Genomic DNA, 22,385 nt, shown 5'->3' with positions numbered 1-22,385 from the left:
GTTAAGGACGCTTCTTCTGGGAGGATGCCTCTAAGTGGAGTCCTGCAGGATGTGCTAGGTTCAAACCAGGTTCTGGGCGGTGAGGCCTGGGGTGAGAGCCTGTGAGGGAGCTGGTGTGGAATGCAGTTCTGTAGGACCAGCACATGCCACCTGATAGGGAATGAGGCCATTTCAAGACAGCCGTGGTCAGAGCCACAAGTCATGCTGAGGGCCAGGCTGAGCTGTTGGTCTGAAGTGAAGATAACTGAGACCAGACTCATGCTCTGAAAACCTCCCTTTGCCAGGAAGGGAAGAGATCAGGGGTGTGAACTGGAATCTGGAGCACAGGGAGCTGGCTGTTGAGACCTGGAGAGAGCAGCTGGTAGCCTCAGTGTCCCCAGCCTGGAAGGGGGTCATGAGTGGAGAATATGGAAGTGAGTGGGGAAACCTTGGATGAATTGGAAAGTGCCACCTAAATGATAACTGCCTTCCTAACCAGCTATGATCTACCTTTGTGACCTTCACAACCCTGAGGCTGAGATCCAGTGATTTCCCTACTGTTTTGCATCTTTAGAACTTTAGAGGGTGGGGCCGTTTCCCCACCATCTCCTCCCATGCCTGTCCATTCAGGCCTGAGTTGGCGGGTCACACCTCAGCCCCATGCAGCTCCACAAGTCGGCCCTCGGCTCCTCTTACTCCCCGTTTCCTAGATCCCAGGCAGCAAGGGTGGGGGCTGAGGCCTTGTGATTGCTGGCGATGACGGCCACGGGAGTTCCCCTAGTCGTGGCTGTCCGGTGTTGGCATCCCCAACACAAGTGAGACCTGGGGAACCGGGACATGCTCGGGGTGACAGCATCTGCCTCTCCAGGACACTGCAGCCCAGGGCTGTTGGCCTGGCTGCCATCCTGAGCCCCATGGCTTCTAGACGCGCTGCCTTAATTGCTGACTCTGATGTCTCATGCTCGTTTTGTCTTTTCTCAAGAAACTGTCTCCTTGGCTCAGTGACACAGTTGTGAACTGGGAGCACAGCTCTGGGCCTAGTGGATATGACACGTGAGCACAGGGCCACAGCAGGACCCAGCATGTGTAGGTGCAGACCCCTGAGAAGGGTTGTGAGGGCCAGGATGGACTAGAGTTTGAGCCTCAGACCGGCAGGATAGACACTGCAGCCCCAACGTGTCACTTACTCCCCCGTGATCCCGGGCAAGACCCTTAACCTCTGAGTCTGCACATCTCTGAGGCTTATAAGCCCTGCCCCAGGGTATTGTGACAGTTCCTGAGTGTGTGTGTATTAGTTGCTCAGTCGTGTCCGATTCTTGCAACCCCATGGGATTGCAAGGATCCTCTGCCCATGGGATTTCCCGCCAGGCTCCTCTGCCCATGGGATTTCCCAGCAAGGATACTGGAGTGGGTTGCCATTTCCTCTTCCAGGGGATCTTCCTGACCCAGGAATTAAACCCGCATCCCCTGTGTCTCCTGCATTGCATGCAGGTCCTCTACCTGCTGAGCCACTGATGTGCTTATTGTTAGAGGACCCGGCCCAGGGCAGATACTCGGGTATTGGTTTCCTGGTCTCTCCTCACTCCCACCCTGTAGTGGAGTGTGTTCTGACCATTTCATACCACTTCTGATCTACCCACTCTGTCCTCAGCCACCTTTTATAAGCTGCCCCATTAAATCTTCATCTTCTGGGAATTCCCTGCTGGTCCAGTGGTTAGGACTCGGTGCGTTCACTGCCAGGGCCTGGATTCGATCCCTGGTCAGGAAACTAATATCCTACAAGCCACTCAGCACGACTGTCTGTCTGTCTGTATCTTCGTCATGACCCAGAGCTGCCAGTGAGAGGAATGTGGTCTGACTGAACCCTCACAGGGGCAGTGCCAAGGGATCGGGATCAACAAACCGCTCCCAGGATGCCAGCCGCATGCTGGGTCTGGGGTCCCAGAGCTGGAGCAGATGCCACCCTGTTTGGGGGGGGAGGCAATGGGAAGTGACTTCACTTCAGGGGTCGAGTAACTGAGCTTGGGGGTTGGGGGAAGACTCTGGGGGTGGGAGATGGAGACATTGCCTCTCCAGGGATGAGAAGGAGCCCTTTGGGGGAAAGATCATCCCAGCCCAGGGGCGGGGTGTGCGCAGGAGGCACCAAGGTGTGGCCCTAGCTGTGTTCAGGGCTTCGGGGACATGCAGGTGTAGCGCGGGGAGAGGGGGGCACTGGAGGCTTCTGAGCGGGCAAGTGAGGGGCTCTCGTGGGGGGTGTGTGTGTGTGTATGAGAGAGAGTCTGAGTGAGTGTGTGTGTGTGTGTGACCCCTCAGGGGCCAGGAGGATGAGGGAGGCCTTTGAGCTGAGTTGGAATTCTGAGGGAAATTGGTGGCACCTGGTGGTTGATGGCAAATGAGGCCAAGGGGCTCAGCTGTGGTCACTGAGGGCGGCTTTAACAGGCTGCTCCATTAGAGCAGAGCGGCTCCAGCAGCGTGGGTCAGCGTGTGGTGTCTGATCCCCGATGGTCTGGGTTCGGAGCCTGCCTCTGACACTTGCTGCTTGTACGACTTTGGCCAAGTTACTTGAAGAACCTTTTGTTTCTTTGTTCTAAGATGGGATAATTAAAACGTACCTACCATGAAGGTTTATTGCAAGAAGTAACTGTTTTAACACATGTGAAGTACTTAAATTAATGCCTGAGTAGTATCAGCGTTTTTATTAAGAAGAATAAAATATTGCAATGGACAGCGTTATCAGCACTAGGTGTTTTTCTCCTCGCTCAGACACTGACCTCTGCAGTTCTAACCACTAACTACCTTAGAAAGCCTTCAGTTCCTACATGGTGTAATTCTCACTTTCAGGTAATGAACTGGAAATTCTGCAGCTCGGTTTTTGGGGGTTTTTGTGGCCGTGCTGCTCGGCTTGTGGGATCTCAGTTCCCCTGACCAGGGGGTTGAACCCAGGCCACCACTAGGTCACCAGGGAACTACCCACAACCAGGTTTTCATATGCCATAAAAACATTTTTCACTTTTGTTTTCAAATTAAAGCCATTAAAAGATTAAAAAAAAAAAAGAATGGGTTGCTCTTCAGGTCTTTGGCAGCCCAGAGGGACAGAGCAGGGACCAGGGGGGCCACCGTTTTAAGGAATAAACTAGAGTTTATCGTTCATTTTACATACGTGGACAGTGCCGCGTAGGGAGGTGGGGAGTGACTCACAGGGTCACACAGCCACCGACTTGGCCAGGCTCCTCTCCCAACTTGCCCTGCTCAGATGGGGCAAAGGGGTGCTGCAGATACGGTGTTGGCTGAATCCCAGGGCCTCAGGGAAATCCCTTCTCCTCAGCCCACATGGAAAGCCTTGAGGTCAGACGAGCCTTTCTCAGCCAGCCTATGACAGCTGGGGGCTTCCCTCAGAGAGCGCAGAGCCTCCGGGCCAGTGTGTCCCCGACATGCCCTCACCCTGGGGGCAGGGCAGGGCACCCACTCAGGACTAGTGACCTTCGATTCCAGAAAACCAAGCCAACACGCAGGACTCTGTCCCTCACACCACCCTCCCCTGATGCTTTATTATGAAAAGTTTCACACATACAAGCAAAGTTGAAAGATTTAACCTTGAACACCTGTATACCTACCACCTGGACTTCACCATTACCATTTTCCTATACTTGGGTGATCACAAATGATCCATTTCTCAATCCATCTATTTCTGTAATGTATTCAAAGTGAAATACAGACATCAGTACATTTCCTGCCAAGTATTTCAGCATGTGTGTCATTAACCAGAGCTCAAAACTTATTTGTATTTTTCTTATGTGAAATTTACATACAATGAAAAACACAAATCTTTTTAAAAATTTTTATTGACATATAGTTGATTTACAATATTGTGTTAATTTCTGCTGTACAGCAAAGTGATTCCGTTATATACATTTTTTTCCCCTTGGCTGCTATGTGGCATGCAGAATCTTAGTTCCCTGACCAGGGATCGAACCCGTGCCCCTGCAGTGGAAGCGTGGAGTCTCAGCTGCTGGACCACCAAAGAAGTCCCTGTCTTTGTTCTTTTCCATTGTGGTTTATCACAGGATATTGAATGTAGTTCCCTGTGCTGTGTAGTAGGACCTTGTCATTCCATTCTATATATAACAGTTTGCTTCTGCTAGCCCCAAACTCCCACTCAGCCCCTCCCCCACCACCCTCTTGCCAGCTGCAAGTCTGTTCTCTATGTGTGTGTCTGTTTCTGTTTTGTAGAGAAGTCCATGTGTGTCATATTTTAGATTCCACATATAAATGATATATGATACTTGTCTTTTTCTTCTGACTTACTTCATTTAGTATAATGATCTCTAGTTCCATCCATGTTGCTACAAATGGGCATTACTTGGTTCTTTATTTTTTTTGGCCAAGTAGTACTCTGTTTATGTGTGTGTTCTGTACCTGTTCATCTGTCCATGGACATTAAGGTTGTTTCCACGTTTCAGCTATTGGGAATAGTGCTGCTGTGGATATGTATCTTTTTTGAATTATAGGTTTTTTTCTGGATATATGCCCAGGAGCAGAATTGCTGGATCATATGGCAGCTCTGTTTTTAAGTTTTCTGAGGAAGCTCCATATTGTTTTCCATAGTGTCTGCACCAACTTCCATTTCCACCAACAGTATAGGAGGGTTCTCTTCTCCACACCCTCTCCAGAACATTTGTTATTTGTGGGCTTTTTAATGGTGGCCATTCTGACCAGTGTGAGGTGATATCTCATAGTAGTTTTGATTTCCTTTTCTCTAATAATTAGCGACGTTGAGCATCTTTCCATGTGCCTGTTGGCCATCTGTATGTCGTCTTTGGAGAAATGTCTGTTTAGTCCTTCTGCTCATTTTTCAGTTGGGTTGCTATATAAGCTGTATATTTTGGAAATTAAGCCCTTGTCAGTCACATCATTGGCAAATATTTTCTCCCATTCTGTAGGTTGTCTCTTCATTTTGCTTATGGTTTCCTTTGCTGTACAGAAACCTATAAGCTTGATTAGGTCCCATTTGTTTGTTTTTGCTTTTATTTCTATTTCCTTGGGAGACTGACCTAAGAAAACATTGGCACAATTTATGTCAGAGAATGTTGCCTGTGTTCCAGTTTTATGGTGTCATGTCTTATGTTTAAGTCTTTAAGCTATTTTGAGTTTATTTTTGTGTATGGTGGGAGGATGTGTTCTTACTGCTGATTTCATGCAGCTGTCCTGCTTTCCCAACACCCCTGCTGAAGAGATTGTCTTTTCCCCGTTGATTATTCTCACCTCCTTTGTTGAAAATTAATTGGAGGTGTGTGGATTTACTTCTAGGCTTTCTATTCTATGATCCATATCTTCTTTTGTGATAGTATCATGACATTTTGATTATTGTAACTTTCATAGTATTATCTGAAGTCAGTTCATAGTATTATCTGAAGGATGGTTATGCCTCCTGCTTTGTTCTTTTTCCTCAGAATTGCTTTGGCAGTTCTGGGTCTTTCGTGGTTCCATATAAATTCTAGGATTATTTGTTCTAGTTCTGTGAAAAATGTCATGGGTAATTTGATAGGGATCACATTATATATATCTGTAGATCATTTTGGGTAGCATGCCATTTTAACAATATTAATTCTTCCAATCCAAGAGCATGAGATACTTTTCCATTTCGTCGAGTCATCTTCAGTTTCCTTTATTAATGGAAAAACACAAATCTTCACATACATTTCCTGAAGCCTTCTTTCAGTCAGCAAGATATTTTTGAGGCTCATTTATGTTGTTGCATATAACAATAATACATTGCTTTTTAAAATATTTAAATTTTGGAATAAATTTATAGTACAGAGAATTTCCATATGCCCCCTACCCAGTTTCCCATGTTAACATCTTATATTACCACAGTGCGTACATGCTCGATCGCTTCAGTCATGTCCAGCTCTTTGCAACCCCATGGACTGTAGCCCACCAGACTCCTCTGTCTGTGGGGATTCTCCAGGCAAGAATACTGAAGTGGGTTGCCATGCCCTCCTCCGGGGGATCTTCCCCACCCAGGGATCAAACCCATGACTCTTATGTCTCCTGCATTAGCAGGCAGGTTCTTTACTACTGAGCCACTGGGGAAGCCCCATTACCATGGTATGTTTGTCCAAACCAAGAAACTGACCCTGGTAACTGTTAGTCTGTTGACTAACCAAACCCCAGATCTGATGTGGATTTCACCAGCTTTCCCTGTAATGTCGTCTTTTTCTCCCAGGATCAAGCCCCCAGTACCACACTACATGCAGTTGTCACATCTCCCCTGTGTCCTCTGCTCCCACTCTCTTTCCTAATTTCTCGTGACACAGACAGTCTTGAGGTATCATGGCCAGGTATCCCGGAAGAGTGTCCCCTCTGGGTTTGTCTGATGCTTTTCTTATCATGAGGCCACATTTAAGGTTTTTGGAAAGCTCAGGCAGTATACACTAGCCACACTTCATGCTGTTTACCCTTCATCGTTTGGTTAAGATAGTATTTGCCAGGCTTCTCCAGTGCAGAGTTGCTATTTTCTCTTTTCCCTGTTCTTTGGAAGTGAGTCACAAAGTCTACCCTAAGCTCGGGGGCAGGGGGTGACAAGTGAGTAAGAATTAAATTCCTCCTCCTAAGGGGAGAGTCTCTACATATATTATTTGGAATTCTCTTGAAAGGATTCCAAAAAGAATTCTCCATTTATTTATTTATTCAGTCATTTATTGACTGTTTTAAATTGGATTTTAATTTTTATCACCATAACTTGAATATATAATTTACAAAGTTTAGGCTTATAAGGAGAAAGAATAGCTCCTTATTTGCTCTGGTACTTCTGATTACTACTCTTTCTTGATTTTCTTCCAGTTTATATTAAGTTGAATCATACGAAATTGTTAATACTCAACCACTTTTGATCTGCATAAATGGCAGTTTCATATGGTTCAAACTAATAACCTAGTATTTTGACTTCCTGTCTGGCCAGTTGATTATGTGTGACATTGGACTTTTGTTATGAACTGTGACTCTCTGCACCTGCCGTCACCTGACCTGGCTCAGGGATCAGTCCCCACCGGCTCCAGGCGCCCCTTCCCCAGGCACTTGGACCTGGGTGAGAAAGTGACTGCGGGGGTGAGGACTGCCTTTGCCGTGGTAACTGTGCCCCACGGGCAGTTATGGGACAAGGCCTCAGGGCCTCTGCTCTGACAGCCTCAGTGGCAGGGTTCTGGGCCTTTTGCACGCTGGGGCCCAGGTGTATCACCTTGCAGGGTGATGACCACCAGCCCAGCTCTCCCAGTGCAGCCTTAGGCCAACTACTGAATTCTTGGTGCCTCAGTTTCCTCATCTGTAAGATGGGTTCCATCAGCCTTCCAGATGAGTTCCTGCGGTGACAGAATGGCAGGTCATGGTCCTGAGGCCATTGATGTTGTGGGTTCCGAGGGCCTCCTCCAGACCCCTCTGTGCTCTTTCTTGCCCACATGTGAGGGAGGCTTTCCAGGACAGGGTCCTGGGGGGTCAGAGGCTGAGACCCCCAGGCTCTACCGCCCACCTCTGACTTGCCTTTAGACCCTAGCCAGGTGCTCCTTTAGCTCTGGGTTTACACCTCCCCATCTGTGCTGAGGTGGCTGGTGCGGATAGTCTGAAAGGCTTTTAAGTGCCTGAGAACTGGTGGTGTCTGCAGAGGGGGAGCCCCTCTCCCCACATCTGTCCTGTTTCAGGCACCAGAGGTCCTGGGAGTTTGGGATGAATGGAATTGTAAGACTGCAGGTCCAAGGTTCGGGGGCCTTGGCAAATCCCTGTTCACTTCAGGGCTGGTGGACTGCGCTGCTAGGGCCCTGTCAGTTCTGGGGCCCGGAGAGGACAGACAGACCAAGCCAGGCACAGACACCGTGATGGCAGAATCGCTCTGGACCCTGCCCAGGCCAGGGGAGGAGCCACGGTCATCAGGAAGTCACACCGATGAAGGTAGAACTGCAATTTGGATGGGTCTGTGGTACCATAGAAGTTAATGGTTTCAAGACCCAATCTGGGGTGTGAGGGAGGCTTCCCTGAAGAAGTGATCCTTTCTGAGCCTGAAGGGAAAGCAGGTGTTGACGAGATGAAAGGGAAAGAGAACATTTCAGACGGAGGAAACAGCAAAGATCCGGCACTGGGAGGGAAGAGGCCAGTGTGGCTGGAGCTGAGTGAGGTGGAACACGGGAGAGGCTGAAGCAGACACACCAGGTGCAAGGCTTGGGAGCCCCAGAGTGTTTGATCTTCACCCGAAGAGCCGTGGAGCACCTTTACAAGGCCTTAAGCTGGGAAGCAGCATGACCAGATTTGTGTTTTGAAAAGCAACCTCTGCTGCTAGGGTGGGGCAGGAGGAGACTACTGCTGTTTGTATGACAGTGGCTTTGTCCAGGGTGATATCTGTGGGGACAGACAGAAACAGAAGCAACAGGCTTGGGGGCTTGGTGTGGGGAAGAGATGAGTCTGCTGATTCTGTGGCCTGAATACCTGAATGGAAGATGGGGGATATAGGTTCCCAGTGGGAGAAGCAGGTTTGACAGGGGATACGGCTGGGGTGAAAGGCCCAGTGGGCACCCAGGTGAGATAGAGGGGCACTAGTGTAGAGCTGAGGCCAGGGCTTGGGGTGGAAGATCATGGTGGAGGAGGTAGAGCAACTTCTGAGGGGCCAGTGAGACCCTGTGGGGTCAAGCATATGCCCTGAGGTGGGGGGTTCCTTGGGCAGCGTCTCCCCAACACCAGCCTGGCCTCTCAGCAACTCAAGGTTCAGGGGCAGGTATCATGAAGCTTCTCACAACCTCTCTCTCCCCCCAGATCCTGCTCATCTCCGATTATTTCTATGCCTTCCTGCGGCGCGAGTACTACCTCACACACGGCCTCTACCTGACCGCCAAGGACGGCACGGAGGCCATGCTTGTGCTCAAGTAGGCCTGGCTGGGCACAAGGCTGCACAGACTTCCGGGGTGAAAAGGGCCAGCAGCTGGGCCAAGCCCTCTAACCAGAGTTGCCAGTAGGCAAGTCCAAGGGCACATGAGGTTTGAGTCCAGGGTGACTACTGGTACCAGTGAGGAGCCAAGGCCAGCAGCAAGGTCCATGGGGGGAGTCACCAGGAGCATCTCCCCTTGGATCGCCACTTTGTGGCTCTACATACCAAGGAGCCCTCCCTCCCAAGCAGGAAAGGGGATGAAGCAGGTGAGCAGGGTTTGTTAGGTTGTGGCTACTTAATAAATGTTTTTTGTTATGAAAACGTCTACCCTGGATCCACACTGCGCTCTTGGAAGGGGTGGGCGTGACCCATAATACTGCAGCGGGGCACTACACACAGGTGTGGGTCTCCTGAGAGCTCTGAGTCCACAGAACACAGGTCTGTGTGCCGCCCGCCAAAAATAGTGTGGGGCGGTCCTCTCCCCACCCCCAGCCCTCCCCAGTCCCCAAGCAGCTGGAGGCAGAGGGCCAGGCAGGCCTGAGCAATCTTTATTCTGCAGAGGGACAGTGACCACAGATCCATACACCACATCAAGACCAGGTGAGCCCAGGGCCAGTCCTTTAGGGGTGGGCAGGTCCAGGAGGGGCAGCGCCTCAGGTCGGGGAGGGGCAGATGGGCAGACAGGCAGGGGCCTAAAAAAAAGACAAACCACACAGAGCAGGGGTGCTGGGGGCTGCTCCCCACTCTCCCCAATCCCAGCCAGCACCCAGAAGAGCAACCCCCTAACATAACTGGGCCAGGATCCACCCAGGGGCAGAGGAGGTGCAGTTGGTACCCCCTGGCTAGGAGGTGGCACCTCTGCCCCACCCACCAGGGGCAGAGGCAGAGGCAGCTCAGTTCAGGTGCGAGGAGCTCCCTGGGCAGAGCCTGACAGGCCCCCCTCCCCCATGCCCAAGCCAACCCCCCCTACTGCTGGCTCAGAAGCCGAAGGTTTCCTGGGAGGCGTAGACCATGTAGAGGAAGCCATCCTCGTCCTTCTCCTGCTCGTAGATGTCCGCGATGGGCGTGGACACGCTCACCATGCTGTGCTGGTTCACCAGCAGGAAGAAGGCCTGAGTGGGGTTGAGCTGCAGGCGGCGCCTGAGGGGGGCGGGAGGCAAGCACACAGTGAGGGGCCTGGCTGTTGGGGAGCGCAGCCGACCCCCTCCCCAAAATGACCCTGATCCTCCATTTCACACCCATCCCAGGCCCTTCTAGAGGCGCTTACCTCTGACTGGACACTGACCCCAGCCTTGACCTTGACCTTTCCCAACCTCCCCAGAACAGGGACCCAGCTCCCGGTCCCATGCCCCACCTCCACCCCTTCCTTCGCTGAAAGACCCAGCGCCCTGCCTGATCCCCGCAGAACCCAAGTCCCCCTCTGACAGCTGCTGCCCGCTCACCGGATGATCTTGACCAACTCGCTCATGTTGACATGGTCCGGGACCAGAAACTTGGTCTTGTCCAGGACCGGCAGCTGCTTCTCACCCTTGTAGCGCTCGATGATCACCTGGGAGCGGGGTGGGGTGGGGGACGCGTGAGCCCGAGGTCAGGCCTGGGTCGGGCCGGGATGGGAGGGGGCGGCGGGACTCACCGGGATTTTGCTGGGGTGCTGCTCGCGGATCTGCTGCACCTCTTTACAGCGGTCGGCTACGGACAGCAGGCGGGGATGAGGCCGGGCCGAGGTTCCGCCCCGCGGGTACCCGAGGGGCGGCCCCGACCCCGCCCCGCCTCCTCGAAGCTCCCGCCCCCGGGGCCGTCGGGCCCCACAGCCCAGGCACAACACAGAGATGGGAGGCAGAGGCCCCGGCCCAGGCCCTAGCAGGCTTCCCAGCCCGGGGGTCCAGCCCGAGCCTGACGTCACGGAGCTGACGTCACCTGCGGCAGTCGGGTCGGTCGGCCCACACCCCCAGCCCCCACGCCCCTACCCCGCGCTCGCAGATCGCCCGCTGGGCCTCACCAAAGCTTCGCCGCTGCTTGAAAGGCCGGTCTGAGGGCATCGCGCCGGCCCGGCGGGGCGCGCAGGCCGGACCTCCGGGGCGCGCGACGCAGGGATGTGGCTGCGGTCCGGGGGCTCCGGGGGCTCCGCGCCTCGCGCACAAGGGCTCCGGGGCTAGCGCTGAGCCCGGCGGCGGCGGCTCGGGGAGGTAACTCGCCCGGGTGACGTCAGGTCACAACATTCCTTAAAGGGGAGGCCGGCGCGCCTCTCCCATTGGGCCGACGCAAAATCCACCCGCCCGGACCCGTGACGTCACGGCGCAGAGAGCCTGTATTCCCGGCCCCGCGCCGCGAAGGGGCGGGGCTCCCAGGGCGCGTCACAGTCCCGTGACGTCACGGCCTGCGCAGGGGCGGGCGCGGAGGGGCGCCGTCTCTCTAAGGCCGGGTCTGAGGGGAGGCTGTAGTTCCTGTGAGGCCAAGGCGGCTGGGGGAGCAGACTCGGAGCTCCGCCGGCGGGAGGGGCGGGGCCGGGCTGCGGCACAGCATCCTCCTGTCCCCACTGTCACTGTGTCATCTGACGGCGCTCACAGCCTGTTCCGTTCCGGGGACGGTAGGAGGCACTGGGGATGACAGCCCTAAAACAAACGTCCTTGCCTTTGTGGAGTTCTTGGTTAAGAGAAAGATAAAGGTGGTGGTCGGGGTGGGGGATTAACACATGAAGACACTTGGAGCAAGACATTAAAAAGGAATGTGCAAGTTTTACATGGAATTTCTAGAATTGAAAAACAGCTAATGAAAGTCAAGTTCTCAAAGGATGAGGCAAGACAGCCTATTAGATACAGCAGAAGAGAAAATCACTGAACTGGATGAAAGATCAGAAGCAATGAGCCAGAAAACAAGCCAGATGGAACATATAAAAGAGAAAGGGACCAGGAATGGTAAAGTGAGGAGAACTCGGGTCCAATCAGTGTTCCAGAAGGAGAGAAGAGAATGTGGGAGAGGCAATTCCTGAACAACTTCCAAAATTGATTAAAGATGAGGATCCTCACCTAAAATCTGGAACAGAATAAATAAAAGTAAATCTCATCTAAACACTTTGTAGTGAATTTGCAGAACGTTAAAGGGAAGAAATTAGAAAAATGGCAAGTAACTATCAGCATGGAAGTCCATCTAAACAAGCACCTGCTATAGAACATGAATGGTGACAGTTTGTGGAGTGCAGAGCAAGGATCAGGACATGATAACAGGTAGGACTGGAGAGGGTAATTGGAATTTAAGTGTTCTGAGAAGCTTCATTTATTTGAGAAGAGGAGGATAAAGATAATTAGTAATTACCTGGCTTTGTAAAGTCAAGTATGTATCTCCAAACACTTCAGAAGGTAAATAGTATTTCCAAACACTAAAAGAATAGAAAATAATGAACTATAGAAATGATCCCTGAAAGTATAGTCTTAAGACTAAAGACATTATTAGTGATGAAGAGGGTCAACACAAAATGATGGAAAGAATAATTTTCTAAGGAGATAGAACAATTCCAAACTTGTGTGTTAGAGTTTAAAAAAATAAAAGGCTTAAAGAATATGAAGCAAAAGTGACAGGATACAAGGAGATATGGCCATATCCTTCATCACAGTGGGAGATTTAAGACCTCGTTCAGTAACTGATAGACCAGTCAAAAAAAAAAAAGGGATACAGAAGATTTTAATACTATTAATGATTCTAATCAATGGACCCTGGTAGAAACTTGAACCCAATATATTACTTTCAGGCATACAAGAATCATTTATCTTAAAAAATGATCTTATTACTAGGCCCCAAGACAAATCTCAATAGATATCAAATAATCAATTTCATACAGACCATGTTCTCTGACCACAAACAAGAGCAGAGTAAACTCTAGGTCTTCAGATATTTAAAACACTTATGGAAAACTCTTTACTTCAAGATGAAATCATATGGAAATGAAAACTACTTGGGTCAAACTAAAAATGAGAATACATATAAAAACTCCAGGTTGAGGGTACAGGGAACTAAAGCAGAATTTAAAAGATCTTTATTAGTGATATTAGGTAAGAAGAAATATGGAAAATTTATGAGCAGAGTGTCAAAAGAATTTTAGAATGCAGTAAGTGTAAACCCAAAGTGGAAGATAATGAAGAGCAGAAATTGAAGAAATAGAAAACAGAAGCACTAATATGGGCCACAAAACAAAGCTGGATCTTTCAAAAGACCAATAAAATAAACAATGTGCAAAAGGGCTTCCCCTGTAGTTCAGACAGTAAAGAATCCACCTGCAATGCAGGAAACCCAGGTTTGATCCCTGGATTGGGATGATCCCCTGGAGAAGGGAATGGCAACCCACTCCAGTATTCTTGTCTAGAAAATTCCATGGACAGACCATGGGGTCGAAAAGAGTTGGACATGACTGAGCGACTAACACATAATGTACAAAAGGGATATAACTATAGATATAGCAGAAATGACAAAATAAGATTATAAACTTTATACCAATACATTAAAAACTTAGATGAAATGGACAAGTTTCTAGAAAAAAGATAGTCTGCCAGACCAATTTACACTTGATCTTAGCCAAAAGGCCGAGAAGCGATGCCAGACCAATTTAAAAAGAAGTAGTAGACAAACCAGGTAGCCATATACAAAAAATGAGTCCAGATGGTTTTCTAGTTGAGTTTTCCCTACATAAAAATAAAAAAACTCAAACCTGTGTCAAATATTATACTTAATGGTAAAACACCATGCTCTGTGGTAAATGTTAAGCATTATTCTCTTTAGAGCCAGGAACAAAATTTTGAATTATATCATTGAACAAAATGCATTATTGCGTGGAGGGCCCAGCCAGAGCACCAAGACAAGAAAGGAGCAAAACTATCATCCACAGCTGGAAAACCCAAAGGAATCTACAAATAATGAAACATTGCTAACTAATACAGTCTAACAACATACAATACTAAGTTTTAGGGTAGTACAGGAAAATGAGAACTCTTTACACTGCTGATGAAAGTGTGAGTCATTTCTGTGTCACTGGAGAGCAATTTGACAAAATCTACCAACACTGAAGATGCTCATATCCTGCAATCCAGATGTACATATGAGCCCAAAGAAATACAGTTAGGTATGTTTGTTGGAACATTTTCCTAATAGCCAAAAAAAGGGGGGGAGGCACCTAATGTCTAATCATTAAATATCTTGTGTAACAGAACAACAACAGAACAACAGCGGAACAACAGAATATTCCTGTAGTGAAAGAGGGAGAGACAGGGTCAGCCAACTAGATATTTTCAACTTTGCAAGCCGTATGGTCTCTGGAAACCAAGCGGTTCTGTTGGAGTGCAGAAACAGGCCTAAACAATCTGAATGGGCATGACTGTGCCCCAATAATATTTTATTTGCTAAAACAAACAAATTTGGCCTGGGGGCTTTAGTTTGCTGACTTTTGATCTAGAGCTGTGTGTCAAAGTGCACACATCCCACATACACAAAGTTGCAGGAGGTTGTGATGAGAACCATTAAGAGCAACTGGAAGAATTAGGTCGGCCATGGCCTTGAGGAAGTGGCTACACCTTTCTTTTGTCAGGCTAAGCCTTTGGGGATAACCCATCGCCAAATCCCACGGTCTCTGCTCCATCTTCCTCCAGCAGCAGGGCTGACACCCCCTCCACCAGTCCCCTGGTTACTCTTCCTCACTGCTTATCTCTTGCATTGTCCCTGAATCCAAAGGCCTGGCCTGTTTTATGTCTCTAGATGGAAGTCTAGCAGACATCTCAAACTTGACCTACTCAAAATGAACCCATGATCTTTCCACAAAATGGACTCTAACTGTAATCTTCCCTGACTCCATCTGTCATCTTTGACTCCTTTCTTTCCCATACCCCCAAATACTATCCATGCTCACATCCTCTTAGTTCTATATTCAAAGTAGCTCCAGAATCTTACCACTTCTACTTCCACTCCTGCCTTTCAAGTCAGAGCCACCATCACCTCTTGCCTGTCTTCTTCCATTGTTTCTTCCCTGGTCTCCTTGCTTTGGCCTTACCCACTTGAGACTGGTCTCACTACAATGAGAAGAGTCATCGTGGGCACACAGGTGTTGGATCAGGTTATTCCTACACCCCAATCGTTAAAAGTCAAAGGCTGAACAGTTAGCCTGTGAGGCCTGTAGGATCTTCTTCCCTGTTGCTTCTCTAGGTTTATCTACCTCACTCTTGTCCTCTTGGCTTCAACTGCACTGGTGGCCTTGCTATCACGATTCTGGGAATCCCAGACACACATGTGCCCTAGGGCATTTCTGCACTTACTGGTCTCTTTGCCTGGAGCATTCTTCCCTAAAACTTTGTGACACATTCATTTCTAAGGTCTGCTCAAAGGAAGCCTTCATGATCTTATTGAATATCGCAGCTCCCACCTCAGTCACTCTGTCCTCCCTCCCAATACTTTGCTTAATTTTCCCCAGATCAGTTATCACCTTCTAATATATGTTTTTCTAACAGTTTTATGATGAAAAATTTCAAGCAAACAGAACACCTGAAATAATTGTTCAGTGACCTCCCATATACTCACCAGGTACATTCTACATCTAACACTTAGTTCATTACTCTCTGTCAATCCATCCATATTTCTTTTTTCTTTTTTTTAATCTTTTTGATGTATTTCAGTAAGTTGCAATTCAACATCCATTGATGATAAAAATCTCAACACAGTGGGTACAGAGGGACCATACCTCAGTGTAATAAAGGTCATATATGATTAGCTCTTAGCTAACATCATACTCAAAGCTGAAAACTTTTCCTCCAAAATCAGGAACAAGACAAGCACATTCCCACTCTCACTGTATTTATTCAACATAGTATTGGAAGTCCTAGCCAGAGTGATTATGCAAGAAAAATAAATGAAAGCTATTCAAATCACAAAGAAAAAAGTAAAATTGTCACTCTTTGCAGATGACATGGTATTATACATAGAAAATACTAAAGATGCCACCAAAAAACTGTTAGAACTAATAAACAAACTCAGTAAAGTTGCATGATACAAAATCAATATACATAAATCTGTTGCATTTCTATATACGAAAATGAATTATCAGAAAGAGAAATTAAGAATAAGAATACAGTCCCATTTAAATTTGCATCAAAAAGAATGAATTACATTGGCATAAATTTAAGGAGGTGAAAGACCTGTAACCTGAAAATTAGAAGACACTGATGAAAGAAATTGAAGACCCAAATAAATGGAAAGATACTCTGTGCTTATTAAGACTAGAAGAATTAATACTGTTAAAATGTTTATACTATCCAAAGCAATCTACAGAGTCAATGAAAGCCCTATTAAAATTACCATGGCCTTTTTCACAGAAATAGAACAAAAGACTATGAATAGCCAAAGAAATTTGAAAAAGAAAAAGAAAATTGGAGGCATCACACTCCTTGATTTCAAACGACATTACAAAGCTATAGTAAAATAGTATCACATAGATCAATGGAACAAAATAGAGAGCCCAGAAATAAGCCAATGCATATCTAGTCAACTTACCTACAAAGAAACCAAGAATACACAATGGGGAAAGGACAGTCTTCCTGGGGGAACTGGACAGCCATGTGCACAAGAATGATACTAGACACTAGACTCCATACAAAAAAATCACAAAAATCAACTCAGAATAAAGACTGGACTGTAATTCCTGAAACTGTAAAACTCCTAGAAGACAAAATAGATGGTAAGGTCCTTGACATCAGTCTTGGTGATGATTTTTTTTTGGCTATGCTGCATGGCATGTGGGATCTTAGCTCCCCTACCAGGGACTGAATCCATGCCCTCTGCATTGGAAACATGGAGTCTAAACCATCAGACAGCCAAAGAAGTCCCCGTGGTGATGATTTTTTAGAACTGACACCAAAAGCAAAGTCGACAGAAGCAAAAATAAACAACTGGGACTATATCAAACTTAAAAGCTCTGTACATCAACAAAATGAAAAGAAACCTACCAGATAGGAGAAAATGTATACAATAAATTTTAGGGGTTTTGGATATAAAGGGTTTCTATCCAAAATATATACATAATTCATATGACTCAACAATAACAAGCAATCCAATTGAAAAACGGGCAGAGGACCTGAGTAGACATTTTTTTCCAAGAAAGGCATACAGATGGCCAACACATACATGATAAGGTGCTCGTATCACTAATCATCAGGGAAATGCAAATAAAAACCATGGAGATGGCAGCTCATAACTGTTAGAATGGCTATTCTCAAGACAAGAAATAACAAGTGTTGGTGAGGATGTGGAAAAAAGAGAATCCTTGTGCACTGTTGGGAGAGTAAATTGGTCCCAACAACTATGGAAAACACCGTGAAGGCTCCTCAAAAAACAAAAAGTAGAACTATCATATGATCCAGCAATTCCACTTCTGAGTATTTTTCCAAAGAAAACAGAATCACTATCTTGAAAAGATAAAAGTACCCCTTACATTCACTGCAGGCTTCCCAGGTGGCTCAGTGGTAAAGAATCTGCTTGCCAAGTAGGAGACACGGGTTCAATCTCTGGATTGGGAAAATCCCCTGGAGAAGGAAATGGCAACCCACTCCATTATTCTTGCCTGGGAAATCCCATGGACAGAGGATCCTGGTGGGCTACAGTCCCTGGGGTCGCCCCAGAGTTGGACACGACTGAACGACTAAACAGCAATGCTCACTGCAGCATTATTTACAACAGCCAAGACATGGATACAACCTAAGTGTCCATCAATAGATGAACAGATAAAGAAAATATGGCATATATATATACACACACACACACAATGGAAAATATTCCATTATTCAGTCATAAAAAAGGAAGGAAATCTTGTCATTTTCGACAACATGGATGGACCATAATTTCACTTCTCTGTGAAATCTAAAAGCAAGAAATGGTCTTCCCTGGTGCTCCAGTGGTTAAGAAGCCACCTAGCACTGCAGGGAATGCACGTTCAATCCCTGGTAGGGGAACTAAGATCCCACTTGCCGAGGAGCAACTAAGCCCATGAGCCGCAACTACTGCGCCCACACACCACAACTAGAGAGCTTGTGCACCACAAGGAAACATTCCCCGTGACACAAGGAAGATACTGCATGCCACAGCTAAGACCTGAAGCAGCCAAATAAACATTTTTTTTTTTAATGAAAAGCAAGGAAATAGAATTCCCTGGCAGTCCAGTGGCAAGGACTCTGCGCTCTCACTGCTAAGGGCCCAGTTTTGATCCCTGGTCAGGAAACTAAAATCCTGTAAGCCATGAGGTGTGGACGAAAAAAAACACCAAGTAAATAAAACAAAAAGACAGATTCACAGATACTGAGAACAGAGCAGATAGGTGGTAGCCAGAGGTTGGAGATGGTTAAAATAAACATATAAAAGTCATGGGGATATAATGTACAGCATGGTGACTACTGAAGGCAGGAGAAGGGGGCAGCAGAGAATGAGATGGTTGGATGGCATCACTGACTAGATGGACATCAAGCACTGACTCAAGCAGACTCCTGAAGATAGTGAAGGACAGGGAAGCCTGGTGTGCTATAGTTCAGCAAAGAGTAAGACACGACTGAGTGACTGAACCACAATGGTGACTATGGTTAATAATACTGTATACTTGAAATTTCTTAAAAGAGTAGAACTTAAAGTTCCCATAACAAGAAAAAAAATTCTGTAACTATGTATGGTGATAGATGTTAACTAGACTGTGCTGATCATTCACAATGTACAGATATTGAATCATGGTGTACACCTGGAACTAACACAGTGTCCCATTTTAGATTCTATCAATGATATATGAGAGTTCCAATTGCTCTGCTTGCTTGTTGATATCTGGTGTTTAGCCATGATGATGGTCATGTAGTGAGAGCTCGTTGTGGGCTTAAATTTAATATGCTATATAATTTTACAAATTATTTTCTCTTTCCCACTAACATGTAAGCCCCTTAAGGGCAGCATTTCCTCCATATTTGGCCCCTGCCCTCCTCCTGGCTGCTAAACAGAATATAGCACATGGCACGTGCTTAGTAAACACCTGCTGGATGAGGACCTCTCCTCTGAGCACCCACTATCTGAGGGGCGCTCTCCCAGCCATACGAGCAGAGCCTGAGTCTGGGCTGAGCACTGATGCTGGGCACTAAGGGCTCAAAGAAGACTGGGGAGGAAACAGTGTCAGCTCCGGGCAGTGCCTCTTCTGTGCTGTTGGAGGGTTTCTGCCTGGGACTCGTGGGCCTGAGGAACGGCAGAGCTGGCCTTGGCTGTCCTGTGAGGGTGGAACAACCCCTGGTCTGGTTGGTCACCAGTTACCTTGTGACCCAGCAGGCTCCTTCTCTGAGCCTCTGTTTGCTTCTTTACTCAAGAGCAGACAGATCTGGGTCTAAAGTAGTTTTATCACTTACAGCATAACTTGGAACAAAATCTTTTTTTTCTTTTTCCCCTCTTTTTGGGACATCATAACAACTTAATCTTGCAACTCTTCTGTTGCGTTTATTCCCTTCATATTTTTTTTTTAATCTTTCAAAAGTTCTTTGTATGATATTTTTGTTTTAGCCTCCTATACTCTTAACCAGGGCATGAAGGACTATGCCAGAGGTTCTCAACCTTAGCTGTATGTCACAAAAACCCAAGGAGCTTTTACAAACTGAGCTTACTCAGGGATTATGATTAAATTGGCCTAGGGTGGGGCCCAAGCATAGCTTGGTTTTTGTTTTTCAATTGGCTGTCTCATCTTCACTAGAAATAAGCTCTTGCCACTGTCTCCTTTATGTCTAGACTGGGACCTAGTATATAGCAAGCATTCACTAGTAACTGAATGAACAAAGCACTCTTTTGCGAAGGGAGTTTGCAAAATAAAAACAAATTTTAGGTAGTCTGCTGTTTTTGTTCATGATATTTTTCCTAAATATATATGAAAACCTATTACCTGAAAGCCAAAAAACAATCTTGTATGTCAAAACAGTGCTTAAGCCCAGAGAACTAAAAACTATGAAATTCCCTATTCCATCTCACCTTTAGGCAAGTCTTCAACAACATATATCTTGTGAACGAGGATGTTAAAGTGTATTTTCATCTCAGTTTCTGCTGAGACCCCCAAGGCAATACTCACCATATGCCAGGAGGGGAACAGGACGAATGCAGGACTGCAAGACAAAGCAGCCCCAAGTGAATTCACACTTCCTCCTGATCTTTAGTCCACAAAAGAGCTAGAAATCCAAGGACAATTTCTAGAAGCTGTGGAATTTGCTGGAGTCTCACCATGGGTGGAGGGAGGTGGGAGGGTGATTCTGCTTCACCTTGAATCAACAGAGGGGGAGTGTGCAGAGAGGACCCTGAGAACCAGGAGTCAAAAGGAAAGTTACAGGGGGCCAGCGAGAGAGAATGCATTATCCAAGTAAGGGAAAGGAAGGTTGGGCCTGCATGATGGAAGGTAACCGGGGTGCGGGGACAAGAGCCAGAGTTTTGAAAACTGAGTAAAACGCACCAGAAGCACAAGCATCAGCTTTGAACACACACCAGGCTCGGAGAGGAAGAAGCCAATATTTATCACAATACTGATAAAGTATGAACTTTCCTCATCTCACTCCCCTCTTTGCAAATAAGACAGTTCAAGGTGGAGAAACAGGCCACAGTCAAGCACTTACTGTTCCCTCCGCTGCCAGGGGCAAGGCTGGCAGCGCACCCGGCCTGAGGAAGGGGCAGCTTCTGTCTCAAACACCTTTTAGCCATTTTGTTACACTGGACTGGACGCGTCATCTATTGATGGGGGAAGCCCGGGACTTGCCCTAGATTCCATCCAGGGGCAGGGGAAGAGCAGGCCCCAAGGAATAAAGTTAAAGACACGGGAGACCCAAGTAAAAGTGCCCTTTGATCCAGCTGAGCTTGTTTAACATAATGGTAGGGCCAGTACTTTGAATGTGTTTGTGTTATTTTCTTTCTCAATTGAATATGATTCATCAGTTTAAGTTCACTGACCCTGGATTTCCTTGACCGATTTGATGTACCTGCCAATTTAATGATTTCTACCTATCGAATGACTTCTATCAAATCTTCAGATTTAATGATTTGATCTTTGCTGCAATGATCAAATTCATGAGATCTCCATTTCTTCGTCCTTTTTTGGGTAATTCATGAGAACTTGGATTTGGTGCAGAAAGATGATTTAGGATTCTCAATGAAAAAATGCACAAAAAGAACAGTTGGGTTTGAGAGACAAATATATGAAAAGGGAGAAAACCTGTAATTCCTGGAGTGTTTTTAGGACTCATTTCTGGGGAAAAGGCAATACCAGCTCACAGAGAAACATCCGAATTCCAGAACAGCAGCAGGGGCTGAGGAAAGATAAATGGTGAAGGGAGGCGACCACTTACCTGAACTGCAGGCCCCCTGCTTGGGGAGCCCAGCGACAGCACGGAGGGTGAAGATCACACCTGAAGGCAATCAGACAGGGGTTGCCTCTGATGAGTAGAGGTGGAGACGGCCTGGGCAGCAGCAGGAGAGAACTTTTTGGGTGGAAGTGATCTCGAAGGGCTGGGGGGACAGGGGTTGGATTGACAGGTGTAAGCCTTTGTTACTTCAGTGGTAAACGTGAGGTCTCTCCATTTCATTGTATGCAAATCTTACCGACTCTCCAAAAAGGGCAAACACACTAGTTAATGATACACACGTGTAAGTGTTTAGGAGCGTGTACTGCCTGCAACTGTACTTCGAAATCTGGAGAAGGCAATGGTAACCCACTCCAGTACTCTTGCCTGGAAAATCCCATGGACGGAGGAGCCTGGTAGGCTGCAGTCCATGGGGTCGCGAAAAGTCAGACATGACTGAGCGACTTCACTTTCACTTTTCACTTTCATGCATTGGAGAAGGAAATGGCAACCCACTCCAGTGTTCTTGCCTGGAGAATCCCAGGGACAGCGGAGCCTGGTGGGCTGCCGTCTATGGGGTCGCACAGAGTCGGACACGACTGAGGCGACTTGGCAGCAGCAGCAGTGCTTCAAAATCTATCTAAAAACTGAACAGATGGATGGATGGAGGGAGGAATGGCTGGTTATGTGATAACACAGCAAAATGTTACTTGTAGCAATTATAGAATTAAATGGAGGATATAAAATTATTTCAACTTCTCTGTTTAAGAATTTTCAGGACTTCCTTCATGGTCCAGCGGTTAAAAGTCTGTGTTCCCACTGCAGGAGGTGTGGGTTCAATCCCTGGTTGGGGAACTAAGATCCTGCATGCCATTTCGTGCAGTCAAAAAAAAAAAGATTCCCCGCCCCCCCCCCCCCATAATGCTGAGAATAGAAACGCCCTGTTATTTGGGCAAATATAGTTCTGAAACCCAGAAGCCATGCCCTTCCTCCAGTGTCAGTTTCTGACCTTAGCAGTTATTTTATTCCCGTCCACTTACTACTTCTAAGTACAGAAAACACTAGGGTATTCGCATGTGTTATAGCATTATTTAGTGGAATGAATCCAAGGCAAGCTTCCTTGGTGTGAGGTTCCACTG

At 47.1% G+C, this 22,385-nt stretch overlaps 2 protein-coding genes and 1 pseudogene across 2 annotated transcripts in view; 1 reads left to right on the top strand and 2 right to left on the bottom strand.

Moving 5' to 3' along the window:
• PIGU (phosphatidylinositol glycan anchor biosynthesis class U) overlaps nt 1–9,202 on the top strand; it is a 97,974-nt gene extending 88,772 nt beyond the window's left edge. The window contains exon 12 of the mRNA XM_043479370.1: nt 8,776–9,202. Within this exon, the coding sequence (XP_043335305.1) occupies nt 8,776–8,889 (114 nt within the window). The 3' untranslated portion in view covers nt 8,890–9,202. The remainder of the gene's footprint in view (nt 1–8,775) is intronic.
• A 211-nt stretch (nt 9,203–9,413) lies between these two features.
• Nucleotides 9,414–11,189, bottom strand: MAP1LC3A (microtubule associated protein 1 light chain 3 alpha). The gene is made up of 5 exons (XM_043479371.1): nt 10,887–11,189; nt 10,521–10,576; nt 10,330–10,436; nt 9,858–10,027; nt 9,414–9,579 (listed from the first exon to the last, which is right to left on the bottom strand). The coding sequence occupies exons 1-4, from the start codon at nt 10,924–10,926 to the stop codon at nt 9,865–9,867; spliced, it is 366 nt and encodes a 121-aa protein (XP_043335306.1). The 5' UTR covers nt 10,927–11,189; the 3' UTR covers nt 9,414–9,579; nt 9,858–9,864.
• A 1,044-nt stretch (nt 11,190–12,233) lies between these two features.
• Nucleotides 12,234–12,317, bottom strand: LOC122449090 (annotated as a pseudogene).
• Nucleotides 12,318–22,385: the final 10,068 nt, after the last annotated feature.

Source organism: Cervus canadensis, chromosome 10 (genome assembly GCF_019320065.1).
Source record: "Cervus canadensis isolate Bull #8, Minnesota chromosome 10, ASM1932006v1, whole genome shotgun sequence".
In the NCBI taxonomy this organism is placed as follows: Eukaryota; Metazoa; Chordata; class Mammalia; order Artiodactyla; family Cervidae; genus Cervus; species Cervus canadensis.
Note: the sequence above shows the minus strand (reverse complement) of the source record. Positions and strands in the feature narration are given on the sequence as shown.

Bases quoted from the DNA above. Each gene is read 5' to 3' on its own strand.
- MAP1LC3A (XM_043479371.1), bottom strand. From the start codon at position 10,926: ATGCCCTCAGACCGGCCTTTCAAGCAGCGGCGAAGCTTTG. The intron at 10,577-10,886 runs GTGAGGCCCAGC...TGCTGTCCGTAG, and splicing joins CAAGCAGCGGCGAAGCTTTG to CCGACCGCTGTAAAGAGGTG. The intron at 10,437-10,520 runs GTGAGTCCCGCC...CCCCGCTCCCAG, and splicing joins AGCACCCCAGCAAAATCCCG to GTGATCATCGAGCGCTACAA.